General features: G+C 43.2%; 1 protein-coding gene across 1 annotated transcript in view; it reads left to right on the forward strand.

The window, feature by feature from the left end:
- Positions 1-820: 820 nt before the first annotated feature.
- Positions 821-19,927, forward strand: part of tgfbr2b (transforming growth factor beta receptor 2b) — a 45,207-nt gene continuing 26,100 nt past the window's right edge. Inside the window, exons 1-3 of the mRNA XM_079837722.1 lie at positions 821-1,086; positions 18,430-18,583; positions 19,389-19,576. Coding sequence (XP_079693848.1) covers positions 993-1,086; positions 18,430-18,583; positions 19,389-19,576 — 436 coding nt within the window. The 5' untranslated portion in view covers positions 821-992. The remainder of the gene's footprint in view (positions 1,087-18,429; positions 18,584-19,388; positions 19,577-19,927) is intronic.

A 19,927-nucleotide genomic window follows, 5' to 3' on the forward strand; every position in this document is an offset into this window, starting at 1 on the left:
TGTCATTGACTTCTGTTGTACATAAATTATACAAATTATGATTGATACAGCTTAACCCTAAACTTGACTCTTTGAAGAGTTCGTAATATATGCATTTTCACTTACAAATGAAATATATTTAGCTAATATACACTGTAAAAAAAAGAGACGCTGCCTTAAATTTTTAGGTAATCAACTTGCATGAAGTCAATTCAAATTAAATTGCATTAAGCTGACTTACAAAATGAGTTTAATCTTGTATAACTTATAAAAAAAGTTGAAAATTGCTTAACTTATTTTGACGAGTTAAAGCAATGTAAAAATATCTATTTGAGATATCATTGATCAAACCATTGTTTACAGTGTACAAGTATGTGACTAATACATTAGACATAATATATTAGACATAACATAAGTATACAAAGATTAGATAGATAGATAGATAGATAGATAGATAGATAGATAGATAGATAGATAGATAGATAGATAGATAGATAGATAGATAGATAGATAGATAGATAGATAGATAGATAGATAGATAGATAGATAGATAGATAGATAGATAGATAGATAGATAGATTTATACTCGTGAGCATTATAGTAGCCTATATTTCCACCCAAAAAAATGCCATAAATGAACCGCATCAAGTGAGAGTTGAAGGCATCCACCGTCTTTAAATAATACGTTGACGGCATTATCGTGGGATTCGTGTCGTTTAAAGTTCTACACAATAAAATTAGAAGTGAAGGCATATGTATAATTACAGGGCTACGGTAAAGACTGTGTCGAGAGGGAGGGAGACGGAGGAAAGTCCTGCCCTTTCTGAAAGATTTCCTGTTTGACTAGGCGAGCAGAAATAAGTGACTCAAGCTCACAGAATCCCTCGCAGTGACTGTTCACTTCAGCAGCATGATACGCTCTCCCTCACTCCGGACCAGACGCTAAAATTACTATACGCTTTCTCAAACAACGCCAGCTTTATCACGAACACATTAATGCGAGGACTACGGACATGATTGCGTTTCTAATGGAGCAATATCGGTTTTCTCTGCTCGTTTGGGGGACCTTTTTGATTTCTACCGTTGTCCTGGATCGGAACGTAGTCGGTGAGTGAATGTCTTGACACTTCTCGCGCGCTCCTTAACTTGGCAGGTATACGTGTGTGTGTTTTTTTTATGTTGGAAGACACCCATGTTTTTAACATCCACTGTGGATTGTGAGCTCATAGAGCAGCGTTTGTTTCTTGACTTACTTTTAAGAGTGCAACAGGTGATCGCATTCAGAGAACGCCAACTTCAGCGTTGTTTTTTCCTGTGCAGTTTTCGAGAGTTACGTAAGGAGCAACATATTGCTCAGGTGTTTCAAGATGACATCAGTCCCACAAAATGCATTTTTATTGTCTTGTGCCGACTCTGCACGTCTGTTCTTGATATGAGTGACTTGGGCAGAGGTGTCATTGTGTTTGTAAAACCGTTATCTGCATGTGCATGTTTGTGCATGTGTCATTATTATCTATTGTGATGTTGACAGACAGATAGATAGATAGATAGATAGATAGATAGATAGATAGATAGATAGATAGATAGATAGATAGATAGATAGATAGATAGATAGATAGATAGATAGATAGATAGATAGATAGATTGCCATTTTTGTGTACAACGAATAGCCTACAGATCAATTATATTGGCAATGCCTTAAAATATGACATGATGATAGAACTATGGGTAACACTTTACAATAAGTTTCATTAGTTAACATTAGTTAACATGAACTAATAATAAACTGCACTTATAAAGCATTTATCTTTGTTAATGTTAATTTCAACAAAATATTGTTAACAGTAGTTAATGCACTGTGAACTAACGTGAACAAACCATGATGTATTTTGATGAACTAACGTTAACTAATGCTGAACAGAGGTGTTGTTCATGGTTAGTTCATGTTGAGTAATGCATTAACTAATGTTAACTAATACAACCTTATTGTAAAGGGTTACCGAACTATGTCCTTTATGTCATCCCAAACTAGTTGAAGATGACCTTAATGCTAATTTATACTAGTAATGGAAGGAAATGCACAAAATCACATAATCACATGTTCAAAAAACCCATAGTAGTACCATGGTACATGAAACATTGTGGTATTATGAGATCATGCTAGTTTGGCACTTTTGTTTATTACTCACATTCTGTCACTTGTAGCAGTGGAATGCAAGTAAGCAATCATTCCTCCAATCGAGTGCATGACATTTTATCATGTTAATACATCAGACTTTTTCTGTTGTTATTTCCTCAGACGTGTGTGTGTGTGTGTGTGTGTGTGTGTGTGTGTGTGTGTGTGTGTGTGTGTGTGTGTGTGTGTGTGTGTGTGTGTGTGCGCGCAAAAGGGAACACCCTTATGAGCTGACAGCTGAAAAACATTACGAGTTTGAGTTTTCGGTTGTAGTGGAAGTGTTTGACAGTGCGCACAAGACATTTTTTCCATTTCAACCAGCCCTGAATCCTTCCTCCCATTTGGTATAAATTGTTTATCTCTTTCTGTCCTGTCATTAATTTCAGCCTCTGTGATTACAGGTTACTTTAGACACTAATTACACTCACTGAACTCCTCCCCACCTCACGCCTGTGATTATACAGCAGGATATGTTTGTCACACAGCGCTGGCAAATGCTGCGTTTGGTGGAGTAACAGAGATATTTCTTACAGAAATCATATTTTCCAGATGTCCGGCTACATCTTTGCCACTTCCTGTTTCCAGCCTTGCTTGGCTGCTTTTAGTTCTGCACACTTCGCTGCTGAAACACACTAGCGCTGTGTGTGCTGCATTTGAGCCAGATGCTGGAGTTTTGCCCTGCTTGTTTTAGGAATTACAAATAGCATCAGTCACCCCCATATGTAGATATGACACCTTCCTATTTCTCACCAGCCCACATTTTGAGCTCATCCAGTCTTGCATCATGCACATAAACTCATGCATTTTTGTTGTTGTTGGAGTCACTCTCCCATCAAGTTTAAAAGTGAAAGTTTTATAGTGCAATGATTTAAGCGTAATGTACAGTCCTTACATGATGTTAGAAAAAAGACCTGTTCAAATCTCAAAACCTCTCCTTCACTCCGGTGTCCGGATCATATGCTAAAATCCCTATGCTTTCTGGTCAAACAGTGCAAGCTGCTCTAATAGAGCAATATCTGCTTTCTCTGCTCTTTTGGGGGATTTTTTTCTTTGTTTCTTAAGTTGTCATGGATCGCAGCATAGTCGTTGAGTGAATGTCTTGACACCTATCGCGTGACGCGTGTCTCTTAACTTGGCAGGTATACATATGTGTAAATGTGTGTTTTTATGTTGAAGACTAGGGCTGGTTAAAAAATATTGATTATTGAATTTTAAGAACCAATATCACAGGAATCAATCTTTCAGTCTTTGCTGTTTTGGACGTCTTTGTAGCCCACCTCCCATCTAATAAATCACAACAAGCTTTGTGTTTTGGTACTTCTGATATGAAACAAAGTCTCATCTTTCAAATTCTGTCATATTTATTATACAATTTTTTTATAATAAATTCTGGTTCCCCTTCAAGGGAACTCGAGCTGCGTCACCGCTTTGGGAACGCCCCTGCGTGATTGCGTCGTGAAGCACGTATGTCATCAGTCCAATAGAGAGACGGAACGTCATAGGCGGGTGACGTCATAGACCCGGAAGCTATAAAGCACACCGGCAAACACACGCCGTTAGCTTCTGTTGCCTTCAACAAGCGCTCTGTGTTATTCTGTCCAAGTGTCTTTGTGTTGTGTCTGAGTTCAGACTGTTTTGTTACGTTTGCACTATTCACCACATTGATACAAGAGAAAAAAAAAGTATGACGAGCGAACAGCGTTACAGACAGTGTGTTCCTCCCTGCTCACGCTACATCCCGAGCGGGGATACACACTTGATGTGCGTTGTTTGTTTGGGAGAGCAGCACGCGCAGTCGGCACTCGAGGGTGCCGGCTGCGAGCATTGTGAGGCTCTGCCTCTTCGCGTGCTGCGATCCCGCCGGGCGCTCTTCGAGGAGGGCGTCCCGGTTAACGCTCCCCACGGCACGGGTCCCGCTGCGGCTGAGGCTCAGCGGCGACTCATGTCGTGGGGTTCGCAAAAGGATCTGACGGAGGGGATGGAGACGGGCCCCGCCCTATCTCTTCCTTCACCCGCCAGATCCAGCGCTGCCTCTCTGGGTTCGGGAGCCCGCTCTGCGGCTTCTCCCGCCCGGGGAGCGGCCGCGATACTGCAGCTATCTTCCGCCGAGGAGGTTGATGTCTGTAGCATCGATGCAGGGGGTGGAGACTCGTCACTTCATTCCCCTGCAAGTGAGGAGCTCATGGAGGTGCTGAGCAGAGCGGTGGCCAGACTTCACATTGACTGGCCACATGAACATCATGAGCGAGCTGCTGTAAAAAGCAGACTCGACGAGCGCTTTCTCCCCGCGCGCTCTGTTCAGCCTCCCCGAAGGAGTCTGCCGTTTTTCCCGGACCTCCACACCGTGGTGTCGAGGTCTTGGAAGCGGCCCGTGTCTGCACGCATTTTCACCCCGCAAACGTCCGTGTATAGTAATATCGCGGGGTGTAAGAGACACGGTTATGGTCAGCTGCCTCGGGTTGAACAGACGCTTGCGAGCCATCTGTCACCCGAGTCTGCGTCGACCGTAAAGGCTCCGTCTTTGCCCACAAAACCTCTTAAAGTGACATCATCTTTTGTGGGCAAAGCATACTCGGCAGCAGGTCAAGCCGCCGCGTGTCTGCACACGATGTCTATTGTGCAGGCATATCAGGCTGATCTGCTAAGGGACCTGGGGGAAAGCCACGAGATCGGAGTCGATACTATTAATGAACTTCGATCGACTGCCGATCTCGCTCTCCGTGCCACCAAGGAGACGGCTCGATGCGTCGGCCGTTCTATGGCAGCCCTAGTGGCCACGGAGAGGCATTTATGGCTAAACCTTACAGATATTAAGGAAAGGGACAAGAGCTTTTTGCTTGATGCGCCGTTGTCTCCGGAGGGCCTGTTCGGTGACGCTGTCACCACGGTTACCGACAGGTTCCTGGAGGCGAAAAAACAGGCAGCGGCGCTCAAGCAGTTCCTTCCCCGTAAGCCCCAGGTCTCGTCTGCTGCTGGGCGGGAGCAGCAGATGCCGAGTACAAGCTCCTCGCACAGGGCGCAGCAAAAAGTGAGTGTCGCCACTCGTACACCCCCGCAGAAAGGGTCGTCGGGTGCGCGGCGCTCACAGGCGCAGCCTTCTAACCCCAGGGCTGATCTGAGGACAGTCATTGTGGCGAGGAAGGCTGCGTCAAAGAAGTCCTGACGCCTCTGGGCCCAGGACAGTGAGGGTGGTCCCCTCCGCGGGCGCACGGTGCTTACCGCTGTACACGGTACCCGTGCGTCCGCGGTACCCTCACGGGGTCAGTCCGCCAACCCCGCCCGAGTGCCGGGGCGCGGAGGGGCCCCGCGGGTCATTCAAGGATGGCCCGCACCCTCTTCGGAGGGAAATTATGCCGTCGAGTCAGTCGTTCCCTGCCGGTTCGCCGCTTCAGGGCGCTGCACTCGCGGTGCAGAGTACATCAGAGACCAGCCTCGAGGGGCTGGTTCCCTTAGTAGATTTTGTGTCAGAGTGGGAAAATCTGCCTCACATATCTCGTTGGGTCCTGCGATGTGTAAAGTTGGGGTACGCGATTCAGTTCAGATGCCGTCCCCCCAACTTCAACGGGGTCCTCTCCACTGTGGTGGACCCGGTGCAGGCTCTGGTGATGACTCAAGAAGTACAGACTCTGCTGCAAAAGGGGGCTATAGAGAGGGTTCCCCCCCCGGACAGGGAGTCAGGCTTTTACAGCCGGTACTTCATAGTGCCAAAGAAGGATGGTGGGCTGCGCCCCATCTTGGATCTTCGCGTCCTGAACCGAGCCGTGGCAAAGCTCAAGTTCAGGATGCTGACACTCAAACAGATCGTGTCTCAGATCAGGTCCGAGGACTGGTTTGTCACGATAGATCTCAAAGATGCGTATTTCCATGTCTCCATCCTTCCGCAGCACAGGAAGTTCCTGAGGTTCGCTTTCAGGGGAGAAGCGTACCAATATCGGGTGCTTCCTTTCGGTTTAGCCCTTTCACCCCGCACGTTCACGAAGTGTGTGGACGCTGCTCTGGTCCCCTTGCGTTTGCAGGGGATCCGCATCCTCAATTACATCGACGACTGGCTGATACTAGCACAGTCAGCGCGTCTCGCGGTTCAGCATCGAGATGTTGTTCTCGCGCATATGAGGAGGTTGGGGCTGAGGCTCAACTCCAAGAAGAGTGTTCTCTCTCCTGTGCAGAAGATCACTTATCTCGGGGTGAGTTGGGATTCGGTCGCTATGCAGGCTCGTCTGTCGGAGCCTCGCGTGGGGTCAATCCTCTCAGCCGTGAAAGGGGTGAAGCTAGACCAGCCGCTCACTGTAAAGCAGTTTCAGAGACTGTTGGGTCTGATGGCAGCCGCGTCCAATGTTATTCCTTCGGGCCTGCTGTTCATGAGGCCGCTACAGTGGTGGCTCAAGACCAGGGGTTTTTCCCCGAGGGGGAACCCCTTTCGCGTAATCAAGGCAACGCGGCGGTGTCTCCGCACCTTGGTTATGTGGAAGGACCCCAGGTTCCTGACCCAGGGCCCGTCGCTGGGGGCACCGTGTCAGCGTACTTCTCTGACCACGGATGCCTCCCTGACGGGCTGGGGGGCGACCATGAGTGGTCGCTCGGCCCAGGGTCTGTGGCAGGAGCACCAGCGTTCATGGCATATAAATTGCCTGGAAATGTTGGCGGTGTTTCAGGCTCTGAAGCACTTCCTGCCGCATCTCAGGGGCCATCATGTGCTTGTACGCACAGACAGCACATCGGTGGTCTCCTACATCAACCATCAGGGGGGCTTGAGGTCTCGTCGCTTATACAAGCTGGCGCGCCTTATCCTCCTCTGGGCTCAGGGAAAATTGCTGTCAGTCAGGGCTATGTACATTCCTGGGCGGTTGAACGTGGAAGCAGACATCCTGTCGAGGCAGGGGCCAAGGCCCGGGGAGTGGAGACTCCACACCGATGTGGTGGAGCTCCTTTGGGAGAAGTTTGGCAGGGCCCAAGTGGACCTGTTCGCCACTCACGAGAACTCTCATTGTCATCTGTGGTTCTCCCTGTCGCCTCCAGCTCCTCTCGGACTGGATGCGATGGTACAGGAGTGGCCGAGGCTGCCCCTGTACGCTTTCCCCCCGATCGCTCTGCTTCCGGGAGTTCTAGAGAGAGTGCGCCGGGACGGGGCCCGTCTCCTTCTAGTAGCCCCGTTCTGGCCGGGCCGGGTATGGTTCTCGGATCTGGTGTCTCTCCTCGACGGCTCTCCCCTGGAGATTCCGTTCCGGAGGGACCTTCTCTCTCAGGCGGGCGGAGTTTTTGTTCACCCCCGCCCGGAGTTGTGGAAACTGTGGGCTTGGCCTCTGAGGGGGCCCAGCTCATAAGTTCCGGTCTCTCAACTGAGGTTGTTGAGACCATTCTACACTCCAGAGCTCCTTCTACGAGGAAACTTTACTACCTGAAGTGGAGACTCTTCACCTTATGGTGTCGAGATCGCCTGCGGGATCCAGTTAACTGCCCTGCGAGCGTGGTGCTGGAGTTCCTGCAGGAGAGATTCTCTGCTGGGTTAGCCCCCTCCACACTAAAGGTGTACGTGGCGGCCATAGCTGCTTACCACACTCCTTTGAGTGGTGTTTCATTAGGGCGACACCCTCTAGTAACTCGTTTCCTCCGTGGAACCTTGAGGCTGAGACCTGTGACACGCACCAGGGTGCCGGCCTGGGACTTATCCATCGTCCTTCGAGGCCTTTCTGAGGCTCCCTTCGAGCCGCTCGAGGAAGTTCCTGAGAAATTTCTCACTTTCAAAACTATTTTTCTTCTTGCTATTTCTTCTCTTAAAAGAATTGGGGACTTGCAAGCCCTCTCTGTCGCACCCTCGTGCTTGGAGTTTGCCCCGGGTATGGCTAAGGCCTTTCTCTCTCCGAGGCCCGGGTATATTCCTAAGGTCCTCACTAATCCTGTGAGACCTATTGTGCTCCAGGCCTTCTGTCCTCCTCCCTTTGTGACGTCAGACCAGGAAAAGTTAAATCTGCTTTGTCCAGTTCGCGCCTTAGACGCCTATATCCACAGAGCTGCCCTGTGGAGAAAAACTGATCAGTTGTTTGTTTGCTACGGACCTCCATCCCGTGGGGGTCCGGTGTCAAAGCAGAGGATGAGCAAGTGGGTAGTCGAGGCTATCTCACTGGCTTATGTGGCGGCCGGACAGCCCTCTCCTTTGGCTGTTCGGTCCCATTCCACTAGGAGTATGGCTGCTTCTCAAGCTCTCTTGGCAGGGGCCTCCCTGCAGGAAGTGTGTGATGCGGCGGGGTGGTCCTCGCCGCATACATTTGTCAGGTTCTATGAACTAGATGTTTCTGCTACTCCGGGGTCTCGGGTGCTCGCCTCGTAGCTGTTACAGGCGGGCATCCAGACTCGCATGGGGACGTGGGTATTCTCGTTCCCAAAGCGGTGACGCAGCTCGAGTTCCCTTGAAGGGGAACGTCTCGGTTACGACTGTAACCTTAGTTCCCTGATGGGAACGAGACGCTGCGTCACCCGGCCATACTCCTCGCATGCCCGCAAGCGCCTTGTTTCAGGCCTTCTTCAGAAGCTAATGGCGTGTGTTTGCCGGTGTGCTTTATAGCTTCCGGGTCTATGACGTCACCCGCCTATGACGTTCCGTCTCTCTATTGGACTGATGACATACGTGCTTCACGACGCAATCACGCAGGGGCGTTCCCAAAGCGGTGACGCAGCGTCTCGTTCCCATCAGGGAACTAAGGTTACAGTCGTAACCGAGACGTTTTGGTGCTACTTAATGTGGCGTGACAGATTACTTTAGTGCCTCATTTTAAGCAAAGCAGCAGGGCAGAGCACACATGAAACGATCATTTTTTCCACATTACTACTAGTTACAGCACAAAATAAACATGAATGAACATCAGAAGGTATGTTGAAAGATTCCGTACAACTGACCGGAATCCATATCATGTCACATGTAATCACTCAATCAGTGTTTAAACCATGGAGAGACGTCAAAAACAGCTTGTGAACAATAGGTCACGTAATGTTAGATTTACCTCAGAAAAGCCATTTAACGACCAAAAACTCATTAGTCAGCTAGAAAATAGGAGCAATTTGCTAAATACATACACTATATTGCATATTCATTGTATTTTTTACTTAAAGGATTAGTTCACTTCAAAATGAAAATTTCCTGATATTTTATTCACCCCAATCTAGGGCTGTAACGATTTGACCAAAAATAAAACCTCGATTAATTGAACATTTGACCTCGATTACGATTAATGAATGATTATTTTGCTTTTTTTCCCCTTTTTTTTTGCCCTCATAAGGTTTTTGAGTAGGTTCAATGATAAGGTTTGTACTGTAAATATTTTCTACTATTAAAGGTGGAATTTTTTTTCTAATGAAAAAGTGCATTGTGATTTTAAAATACTTGAAGGAAACGGTTCCCTTTCAGCAGTAATTGTCTATGGAGCAGATTTTTGTTTGTTGTACATCAGATACAGATAAATTAACACTGTAGGCCTACATTACATTTATTTGAATGCATTAATGAGAGCGTGATTGTGTGTGTGAATTACTCTTACAGTCTCTATTCATTACGAAGCTGTGGTTTGTACTTACTTCAAAGGTATTAAAGGTCCCGTTTTTCGTGTTTTTTTGAAGCTTTGATTGTGTTTACAGTGTGCAATATAACATGTGTTCATGTTTCGCGTGTAAAAAAACACAGTATTTTTCACACAATTTACTTATCTGTATACTGCTGTTTTCACTGTCCTCAAAACGGCTTGAAAGATTTCCCTGTTCTATGAAGTCCCTCCTTCAGAAATACGTAACGAGTTCTGATTGTGCCAGCGGTTCCCGTGTTGTGATTCGACAGCAGCTTAGCGCACGCAGAGCGCACGTTACCGGAAAGGTCACGCCTCTCACCATAACGGGGATGCATGCGCTCAATGATCTCTAAGTACAGCGTCCCTGGGAAAGCCAAACAAAGGTGACTTGACTCCGGGATGAAAATAACAGCGTCTCGACGACATGGCGACAAACAAACTATACGAACGCAACCGAACGCAACACTTCCTCTTATCCACGCGGGAGCAACAAGACCACGCCCCCTTTTTCACATACTCTTGTGGGCGGAGGTTAGTCAACAAACTGCTCTACTGACGTAATTAAAGCAGGAAATACCAGGATGTAGTCCTAACCAGCCGTTCGCTGTAGGCTTTGAAAGGGAACTTCTGTTAAATAAAATATCTCGCTTGGCATTGAACTTTGAGCTTTATAATTTTACAGGTATTATAAATGCTCTAACAGCAACATTACACACTAACTAAAGTTTGAAAAATGGGATCACGAAGAACAGGACCTTTAAAATGTATGCCTATAACGGTTGAGTTTCTAAGCTACTTTAGTGACTTTACTTTAGTCACAGCTTCTGTCTGAGTGTTCGTTTGTCAAAATATATCAGGCATTAGTTCAACATAATACACATCTGATGGTTGAAACTCGCTTTAATGTTCAAACTGGCAGGGCATAAACCACTTACAAATGACAAGCTTTGTGAGGACGCAGGTGACAGGTCTGCCTTCAGGGCGCGCGCGTTTTCAGAGACGCGACACGGCTCGGCTCTGTGTCACTGAAAAAAGCTGAGCACTGAACGGAGAAGTTTTCCGTATTGTTGAATAGTTCACAATCTCTTTAAAATGTTGAAACTGGCAAGCCTTTAAACGCATTTACTTGACAAACTTTATGAGCACGCAAGTGAAAGCGGCTTCGGGGCTTGCGCGCGCCGTCTGTGTGTGTGTGTGTGTGTCAGCGTGTAGGCTATAAGAACAGTAATTAACTGACCTGTATAAACTGTGTAAAACATGCAGCTACTATAGTGATTCTGGGCATCTATAAACACAGATAACTGCTCCTGCATCTCTCTGTGTGCCTTCAAACTGCACTTGATGTGACTGACGGGGCGGAGTCATGTGAAAACCGAAATAACCGACATGGGAAGAATACGTCGGTTAGAGGTTCTGAATGCCGGTTTCGGTTATTTTTCGATTAATCGTACAGCCCTACCCCAATCTCATCCAAGATGTTCATGTCTTTCTTTCTTCAGTCGAAAAGAAGTTAAGTTTTTTGAGGGAAACATTCCAGGATTTTTCTCCACATCATAGACTTCAATGACAACCAAAATGTTGAAGGTCCAAATCAATGCAGTTTCAAAGAGCTTCGAAGGGCTTCAGAGGCTCTGTGCAATCCCAGACAAGGAATAGGGTCTTCTAGCAAAACGATCTGTCATTTTCAAAACAAACCAAAAAAATTATATACTTTTTAACCTAAATTGCTCATCTTGGGCTGCTCTGCACGTGCGCCAGTGATTACGTAATCACGTCGGAAAGTTGATTGGAAACGATGTCGGATGATTTTGAAGTTGAAGATGGAGTGTTTTTGATAAAGGGCCTCGTATTAGTCCTCGCACGTTCTCTTGGGGCGGTACTTCCGCCTACGTTTTTTTTTTTTAAATGACTGATGGTTTCATTAGATAAGACCCTATTCCTCGTCTGGGATCGTGCAGAGCCTCTGAAGCCCTTCGAAGCCCTTTGAAACTGCATTGATTTTGACCTTCAACTTTTTGGTTGCCATTGAAGTCTATTATGTGGAGAAAAATCCTGGAATGTTTTCCTCAAAAAACGTCATTTCTTTTCGATTGAAAAAAGAAAGACACAAACACCTTGGATGAGATGGGGTTGAGTAAAATATCAGGAAATTTTCATTTTGATGCGAACTAATCCTTTAACCTGTTCTTCAATATTTAATGTATATTTGGATAAATCTGTAATTTTATGACGGCCACCATTTAAATGTTTATATTAAAAAAAAGAGTAGAAACATGTAATTAAAAGTATTGTTATTACGTTATTATAAAAACGTCCTTATGTGTAATTTAAATGCAAGTATCCTATAAATCAAATGATGTACCAACTGGGCTTCCCTGTATAGTTTACAGCATTAGTTGAGATATATTTTTTTCCTTGAGTAAATTTGGCATATACTGTTCGGACCCAATTAATCGATATTGAATCGAATGAATCAAATCGAATCATTTGTGAAATCAAATTGTGAAATTTATGTCAATTCCCAGCCCTACAGAAGACCCATGTTTTTATGATCCACTGTGGCTCATGAGCTCATAGAGCAGCGTTTGTTTCTTGACTGCTTACTTTCAAAAGCGTGTAACAGGTGATCGCATTCAGAGAATGCCAACTTCAGCGTTGTTTTTTCCTGTGCAGTTTCAGGAGTTGTATAAGAAGCAGCATATTGCTCAGGTGTTTCAATATGACATCAGTCCCACAAAATGCCGTTTTATTGTCTTTTGCCAACTAAACTTTGCACGTCTGTTCTTGGGCAGGTGTGTCTTTGTGTTTGTAAAACCGTTATCTTAGCACATGTTTGTGCATGTTTCATTATCTATAGTGAAGTTGACATTATAGATAGTTGTAGTATCTATGACGTCATGTTACTTTTTATTTTTTTAAGCGCATTCTGTCTTGCATCATGCGCAAAAAGTCATAAACTCACACACATTTTGTTGTTGTTGTTGTCGAGTCAAGTTTTAAAGTGCAATTAACGGTGCTCCGATTGTAGTTAGTTTTAATTGGTTTGAAATACCTTACCAGACAAATCTTTAAAATAAAGTTGACTACATTCTCTCTCTAGACACAATTTTAGGGGCCCAAACTGGCTGCCAGAGCCTGTTGTGCTTATCTAAAGCTGTACACTGCTTATCGTAATGTTCCGTCCTTAAATGACATTTGAAAAAAGACCTGTTCAAAGCTGATAGAGAACCGTTTAAAGTGCCAAACTAGAGCAAGTAATTTCCCTTTGGCCCTCTGGGAGAATCACATTGAAGTTAAAAAATATATCCTCCAGAATCAAATGTCATAATTTCGGCTATGTTATGAATGCTGTCCAAAGGAAATAGTGTGAGGTAATGGCTCTGCAGTATATAATGTTATCCAGTCAGGCCGAGTAGTAGATAAAGAGTCAGTGAGCAGTGCTTACGGAGTAAAAAAGCTCCTTTGTAGGCCCTTGAAGGCATGTGAGACTCAGGTCAGTGGATGAAGGTTGTGAGTCCGAGCTTATGTTTACCGAAGCCTCTCCGGGCCTCTGTGCCGAGAACTCAAAAATAGCTATCTCGGGGTGAGAAGAGTAGTCACATAACCTCAAAATGGCTGCATCTGATTTGACCATATTTGTCTTCGTATCCTTGTGGCCGACACAATCCCCTCTTGGCCCGCTCCAATGAACTAGAGACTAAAAGGGCACATAGTACTGTTTATCCTCCCGGCTCTGAAGACTGAGCTAAAGCAGCCGAAAATGACAGTGGATGGATCATAAGACATATATGTTGTTTGAATGTGCAGTCGAGCTAAACCTATTATGCCACAAAAGACGATGACCTATTAATATAATAGAAATATACTTTGCGAATCTATCTTCAGCCATACTTTGAAAATACAACACGCATTGCTTGCTATTAGTGTAGCAAAGGTGAGTTTGTCTGTTGTAATTGCTTGTTTTTTTCTTCAGTAGAAGTGTCTTGGCTGTTATTCTATCTGTGGAAGGAAAGCCACACATCCGCCCTATCTGTGCTTCCTTCCTTGGTTAGGTCACCTGTTCCGTCCTTCCCAGAAGAGCAGTGGAGACAGATTGAGGAGCGAGAGCTGAGTTAAGGGAAAATGAGGGTCGGAGGTCTTGCGATTGTCACTGTACAGTGATGTCATACTGCCTTCTCTGTATCAGAAACTATTCCCATTATTGAGGTGATGAGACCTGAACATGAGGGATAAGTGCTGATGGACTGATTTGCAAGTGACTCTGGATTCTAGTTTAGGGGGCGTTTACACCGAAAGCGATTTGTAAGTGACTACGTCAATCATTTTCAGTGAAAGCTGGCGATTTGAGGTGACACTTTAGACAGCAGACCACTGCACTGATGATGAGTCAAACTTCATTCAAATGTGAATGGGCTAAAAACCAATGGGAGAGCAGACAGTGGAGTACCTGATACAGTTGGAAGCTTTCTGGCAATTTAGTGCTAAGCCGATAAGTGATAACTATACTATTTTGTCCGAATAAATGACAAGCTAAATATTAAAATAAATAGGCCTGCTATGAATAGGTATCAGACCATTATAATTTATAGTATGTTCATTTTGAGATTTGCTAAAGATTACTTTTTACAGTGTTATTAAACTATAAGATTAACTTTAAGTGACCATTAGATGATAACAAGGGTGATCTAAATATAAAAAGGGGAAATTAACATGCACAATTAAATATACAATAACCCATATGATACAAAAAATAATAATATCGACTAGGGCTGGACCAGAATATTCGAATATTCGTTCGGTGGGTTGGTATTCAATTTTCAATTTTGGGATTTGAATATTTTTTTTTTCTTTCTTCTCGCATCCCCCTCAGAACAGTTATCATTCGCCCTTGAATATGTTTACACTATATAATCTGGCGAAATACAATACTTTTTTTTTTACAATTATCTTTTTTAAATAGGATGGACAGTTGAATAGGAACCCTACCTATTTGCTTCTTCTTAGAGTTCCCTGCAACGGAGTATATTCTTTGTCTAGAGCAGGGATCTCAAACTCAATTTACCTGGGGGCCGTTGGAGGAAGACTCTGGGTCAAGCTGGGCCGCATCAAGTTATTATTAACAGTTCTTCAACATGAATGTTTCTTCTGAACATGAACTGTTCCTCTGAATTTGAACTTTCCTTCTGAACATGAATGGTTCTTCAGAACATAGGCTTCTCTTGCCTACTCTTTTTTTTAAATATAGCCTATAGAAATTAAATCATTATGAAATAATAAATGATTTTAATTTTATTTAAAATTATAAACGAATTCAAAGCAAGGCCGTAACCAGGTCAAAAAGAACAGTGAACAAAATTCTAGGTCTAATTCTAGTTGGGAAATAATCTTTTTGGGACTATTTGCAAACAATATTTGCATTAATTTGCGTCAAATATATTGTCAGTCCCGAGATTCTTCACATGAGTCGATACACTGTTAACAATTGAATTCCCTGGTGGTCTAGTGGTAGAATTTTTGTAAAAAAGGTTCCGGGTTCTAATCCGCTCTCATATAGTTTTTTTTTTCTTCTTCTTCATTCAAATCAAAGATGTTCATCAATGATTGGGAGCATGGACACGTTTGTGTGCATTTTGTTTTGTGATTTCACCTGAAAGAATAGAGTCTCTCTCCGCAACGGCATTAAGCGATAGATTGACACGCTCGTCCGTGTGTGAAGACTTTGCACCGGCCAAAAGAGAATGTAAAACCCGCCTACTTTGATTTGAATAATCATCTCAATCATTTTGACATTGACGAGCGCTGTTAGACCACATTAGTTTCGACTGTCTGATCAGCCTTTTTATTATGTTCCTGTCAATCACGCGGCGTCAACCAATTATACTGCATAAGGGAGGGGCGAGCCAACTCTCTCTCACACACACACACACACACACACAAAGGAGGCAGCAAGCGCGGCACACGCAACGACTCAGCAAAAAGGTGCTTTTCAGAACAACGCGCGGGCCGCACTAACACTAAACTTTGATGTCAAGTAGGGGGCCACAAAATATCATCCCGCGAGTTTGAGACCCCTATTCTAGAGCGCATGCCTGAGCTTGCATTTTGGGTTAAGCTGCGTTGGTTTGACATTGTGGAAATTAGAATAACAGAATCGAAATGTATTAGCCTTTTTACCTGTGAGGGATGAAATTTTCCCTTAGTCACATTACACACAGAGCTTGTGCACTGTGCGGCCATGAATGAATGACATTTTAGTTTCGGTTTAGAATTAGCACCAATTCAGGGGCGGGTTGCTTAAATGGTGGGTTCATTAGCCTATTCTTAATGAGAAACACGACAACAAAACTTTCTCTTAAACAGTCGCTTTTACATTTCGCTTTGAAACCAAATCTTCCGCGATCATCTTGTCATTCAGCGCCTCACTGTCTGATGAATGAGATCTGACTCCTGCTGTTGGTCTGTGCTGCGACTCTCATTCGGCTCACGCTGCACGTTCAGTTTTTAATTGTAGTTAATCTGTTCTCTAACTGAACTAAATGATTTTTACTACTATAATATATCAAAATGACGATGGGGGCTGTGCCGCGGTGGGCAAGTGATGTAACCGGTGTTATGCCTGAACACTGATAACACAGACTATCGCAGAAAGCCTATTACCCCTTTATTATCAATCTAAATGAATCTACTGCGAAATATAGGAGCTTGTTACTGGGACATAACAGACCTGTGTGTTTTGTATCTCAAGTGCAGGGTCCGTTCTCGGAGCATGTAAGCCCTGCCCGCGTGAGGCGCGCCGCTGAGAGATTTCAGCCTTTATTAAAAAGAAGAATATGTTCAGCCCCCTCCCTCCAAATATTCAGTGTTGATTACTACCGAAGCTTCGAAGCTCAAAAAATGGTATTCGGACCAGCCCTAATATCGTCTGATATTGTACCGAAATATTGTGCACTCCTAATTTAAATGCTGTGTGAATCAGTGTTATTTTAGTATTGTTTATATATTGTTATAGTATTTATTAATATTTTAATTTGGCAAACATTCAATTAACAAAACAGTTTTTTTCTTTTTTTAAGTTTTAGTTAATAATAACAACACTGCTGTGAATGTACTTTTATGTAACTGTTCATTTCCTTATTTTTCCCCCACTGAACCCCCTTTATTGGTACTGTGCTCTTTTAATTAGTTTGCTGTAAGATTAATGTGTTAAAATATCAGTTGGGCTTTGCAGTATGGGTTGGCTTCTATGTCTTTCAGTGTGTTTGAATGACCGGTGCCCCTTTCAGTCCCAGAGAGCCACGGTGGCCTTTTATCACAGGAAAGTCTAGGAGGTGTGTGGTACTCCAAAGAGCAGCTAAACTAACAGATTACGTAATACAGTTTAACGACTTTTTATGGATTGGTCAAATACAGACACTGCACTTGAGAAAGCATACACACTGACTCATACAACACCGGGCTAGTAACCCCTTGCGTGTTCTTGAATTCACCTTTTGGGTCTCTAAGATTAACAGACTAAACCAGTGGCAGAAGCATAACTTTTTCCACTGATCTGAGGTCTTGATGTCAGTCTTTACTTGCAGAGACAGGAGTTTGATGCCATTTGGTCTCTCTGTGCTAGTGTTTGCTTGATCGCATCAGTGCATTTAGGTCAGAGTCTCAGGAACCAGACAAGGGAGCTGGAGATGAAATCAGGGCCGAACAGGGCATTGAAAAGCAGATAAAAAAGAGCAGCATGTATATCTGATAACAGAAGCATCCAGCATTTCATCTTGCACTTTTTTGTAGTCCCTTAGGACCATTCAAGGGAAGTAGATGCAGTATTGGACTTTATAGCCTACAGATTTTGCACATCTCTAGATCTGATATTGTGGTTGAATGTAAGCGAGGTTGACTATTTCATCTAGTTGTGATATTTTAATGTTACACTGTGTCTATGTTGGACGTGATTAGTGGTGCAACAGATCACAAAACTCACGGTTCAGATTATATTGCAGTTTTTGAGTCACGGATCTGATCATTTTTGGGATCAGTCACTAACTACAAGCATAGATCAATACAATATAACAAAGTTACAAATAAAGTTTAGTATTCAGATACAGAAATGTAAGGATGAAAGGATTAACTATTGCTTAGTGTTCACTATATACATTAAATATAGCTGTCTTTTTTGTTTGATTAACATTAATGACATGAACAGCAGCAGGCATTTATAGACTGCTGTCACTTTAAGAGCTAATGCACGGATCCAATATAATGATACACATTCGATTTCTTTCACAACTGTTTACATTCACTTAAAGGGATAGTACATCCAAAAATGAAAATTCTGTCATCATTAACTCTACCTCAAGTTGTTCCAAACCTGTATGAGTTTCTTCTGTTGAATGCAAAATAAGATATTTTAAAGAATCAAATAGCCATTGACATGACATTCTTTAAAATATAAACTTTTGTGTTCAACAGAAGAAAGCAAGCATTGAAAAAAAACATAAGCATAGCATTTTAAGATGCTGTTAAAAAGTCAAACTTTTAAAAACACGTCTGAGACCTCTTCATTGTGTTGCATATTATGTAAACACCCCCTGAAAAACTCATCCAGTCAGACTAGTTATCTAGGGTTTTTCTAGTCGTAAAACATCATTTTGCAAATTCTCTGTCAAGCACAGGTAAAATAGTAACTAAAGAGATTTAATGGGTGATCTTGTTTCTGTTTTATCCTAGATGGGATGCCACCTTTACATACGTTTCGGATACCTCAACTGTGTAAGTTCTGTGACGTGGAGGCATCCGATTGTAACGGAACCGACACCTGTGAAAGCAACTGCAGCATTACGTCCATCTGTGCCAGCCCGGATGAGATCTGTGTGGCTATTTGGTACGTTAACTGTCAAAGCCAAACATCTGCTTTGCACAACATTAAAAAATCACAACCACATCTTGTTTACAGATTGCAATATTATTCTAATTAAAAAAAAGGCATGACATCAAAATTGACCCTTAGCAAATGCCCTTAGGCTCAGTACATATTGTTCTAAAAGACATTTTTTGCAACACTTTATTTTACAGTGTCCTTGTTTTATATGTTACATATACTTACCAGAGTAATAACAGTAAATTATGCATAATTACATGCAACTAACCCTCAACCAAACCCCTAACCCTATAGTAGTACATGTTGTGAATTATTATTATTAATCAGTACTTAAATATAGAATTACACTGTAACACTAACACCTTAAAATAAAGGTGTTTCACTACTACGTATATAAAATACATTTTTCTTTTCTACTGACATAACCCAGGCCAAATGGTGAAGGGAAAAATTATATTATCCAGTACTATAAGTTTAATACTTCATAATCCAATACCAAAAATAATATAAAGTATCTTGTTTTACTCTGAAATATGTGACATTGAAGTTAAATGTGCTGTGAATGCCATTTCATGTTATCTTTAATTATGGAAACAGTGCTAAAAATAGCAACAAGTCATTGTTGTATCTAAGTGCTTATTATGTTTAGTGGTGTAGCAACAATGGCATATGCAGTTTATATTTTATTGTCAAAGGCAATTAAAAACGTAAAATAGCTAAATTGTATTTTGGATTGAGAAAATAACAATACCATAATTAACATCATAATCACAGTGTAACTGTATTTGTTTTCTCTATATGACATCAGGAGGAAGAGCAATGACAGCAACACAATCGAGACATTGTGCCACAATCCCTCTGAGCCCCTCTACGGCATCATGGTGGAGAACAACAACACCAAGTGTGAAATGAGAGAGAGGATGTCAAACAGCGGCCCTTTCCACATCTGCTCCTGCAACGACGAGGAGTGCAACGACAAGCTGATGTTCACACTCCGTTAGTTTCCCTCTTCATTCCTCCTTTCTAGCTTTTTCTATCCTCCCTTACTTGTGTCATTGATAGTTGTGGTTTAAGATAGTAAGTTAGTAACTAAAAATTGTAGATTCAAAACATTGTGTCCTTGAGAAAGGTACGTCCTAGGGCTGTGCTCAGAATATCGATACAACGATACATCGTCATGAACTCCTGACGATGCGCGTATCGATACAGCAGCTGCCGTATCGAATGTAATCAACGCGACGCGAGCAGCAGTGCAAGACATTCAAAATGGAGAAGAGGTTTTCAGTTAATGAATGAAGGGAACATTGCAGCACGCTTCACATCCATTAAATAGCAATGCTCTTTGGG

The sequence above is a fragment of the Gobio gobio genome (genome assembly GCF_949357685.1).
Source record: "Gobio gobio genome assembly, chromosome: 15".
Lineage (NCBI taxonomy): Eukaryota > Metazoa > Chordata > Actinopteri > Cypriniformes > Gobionidae > Gobio > Gobio gobio.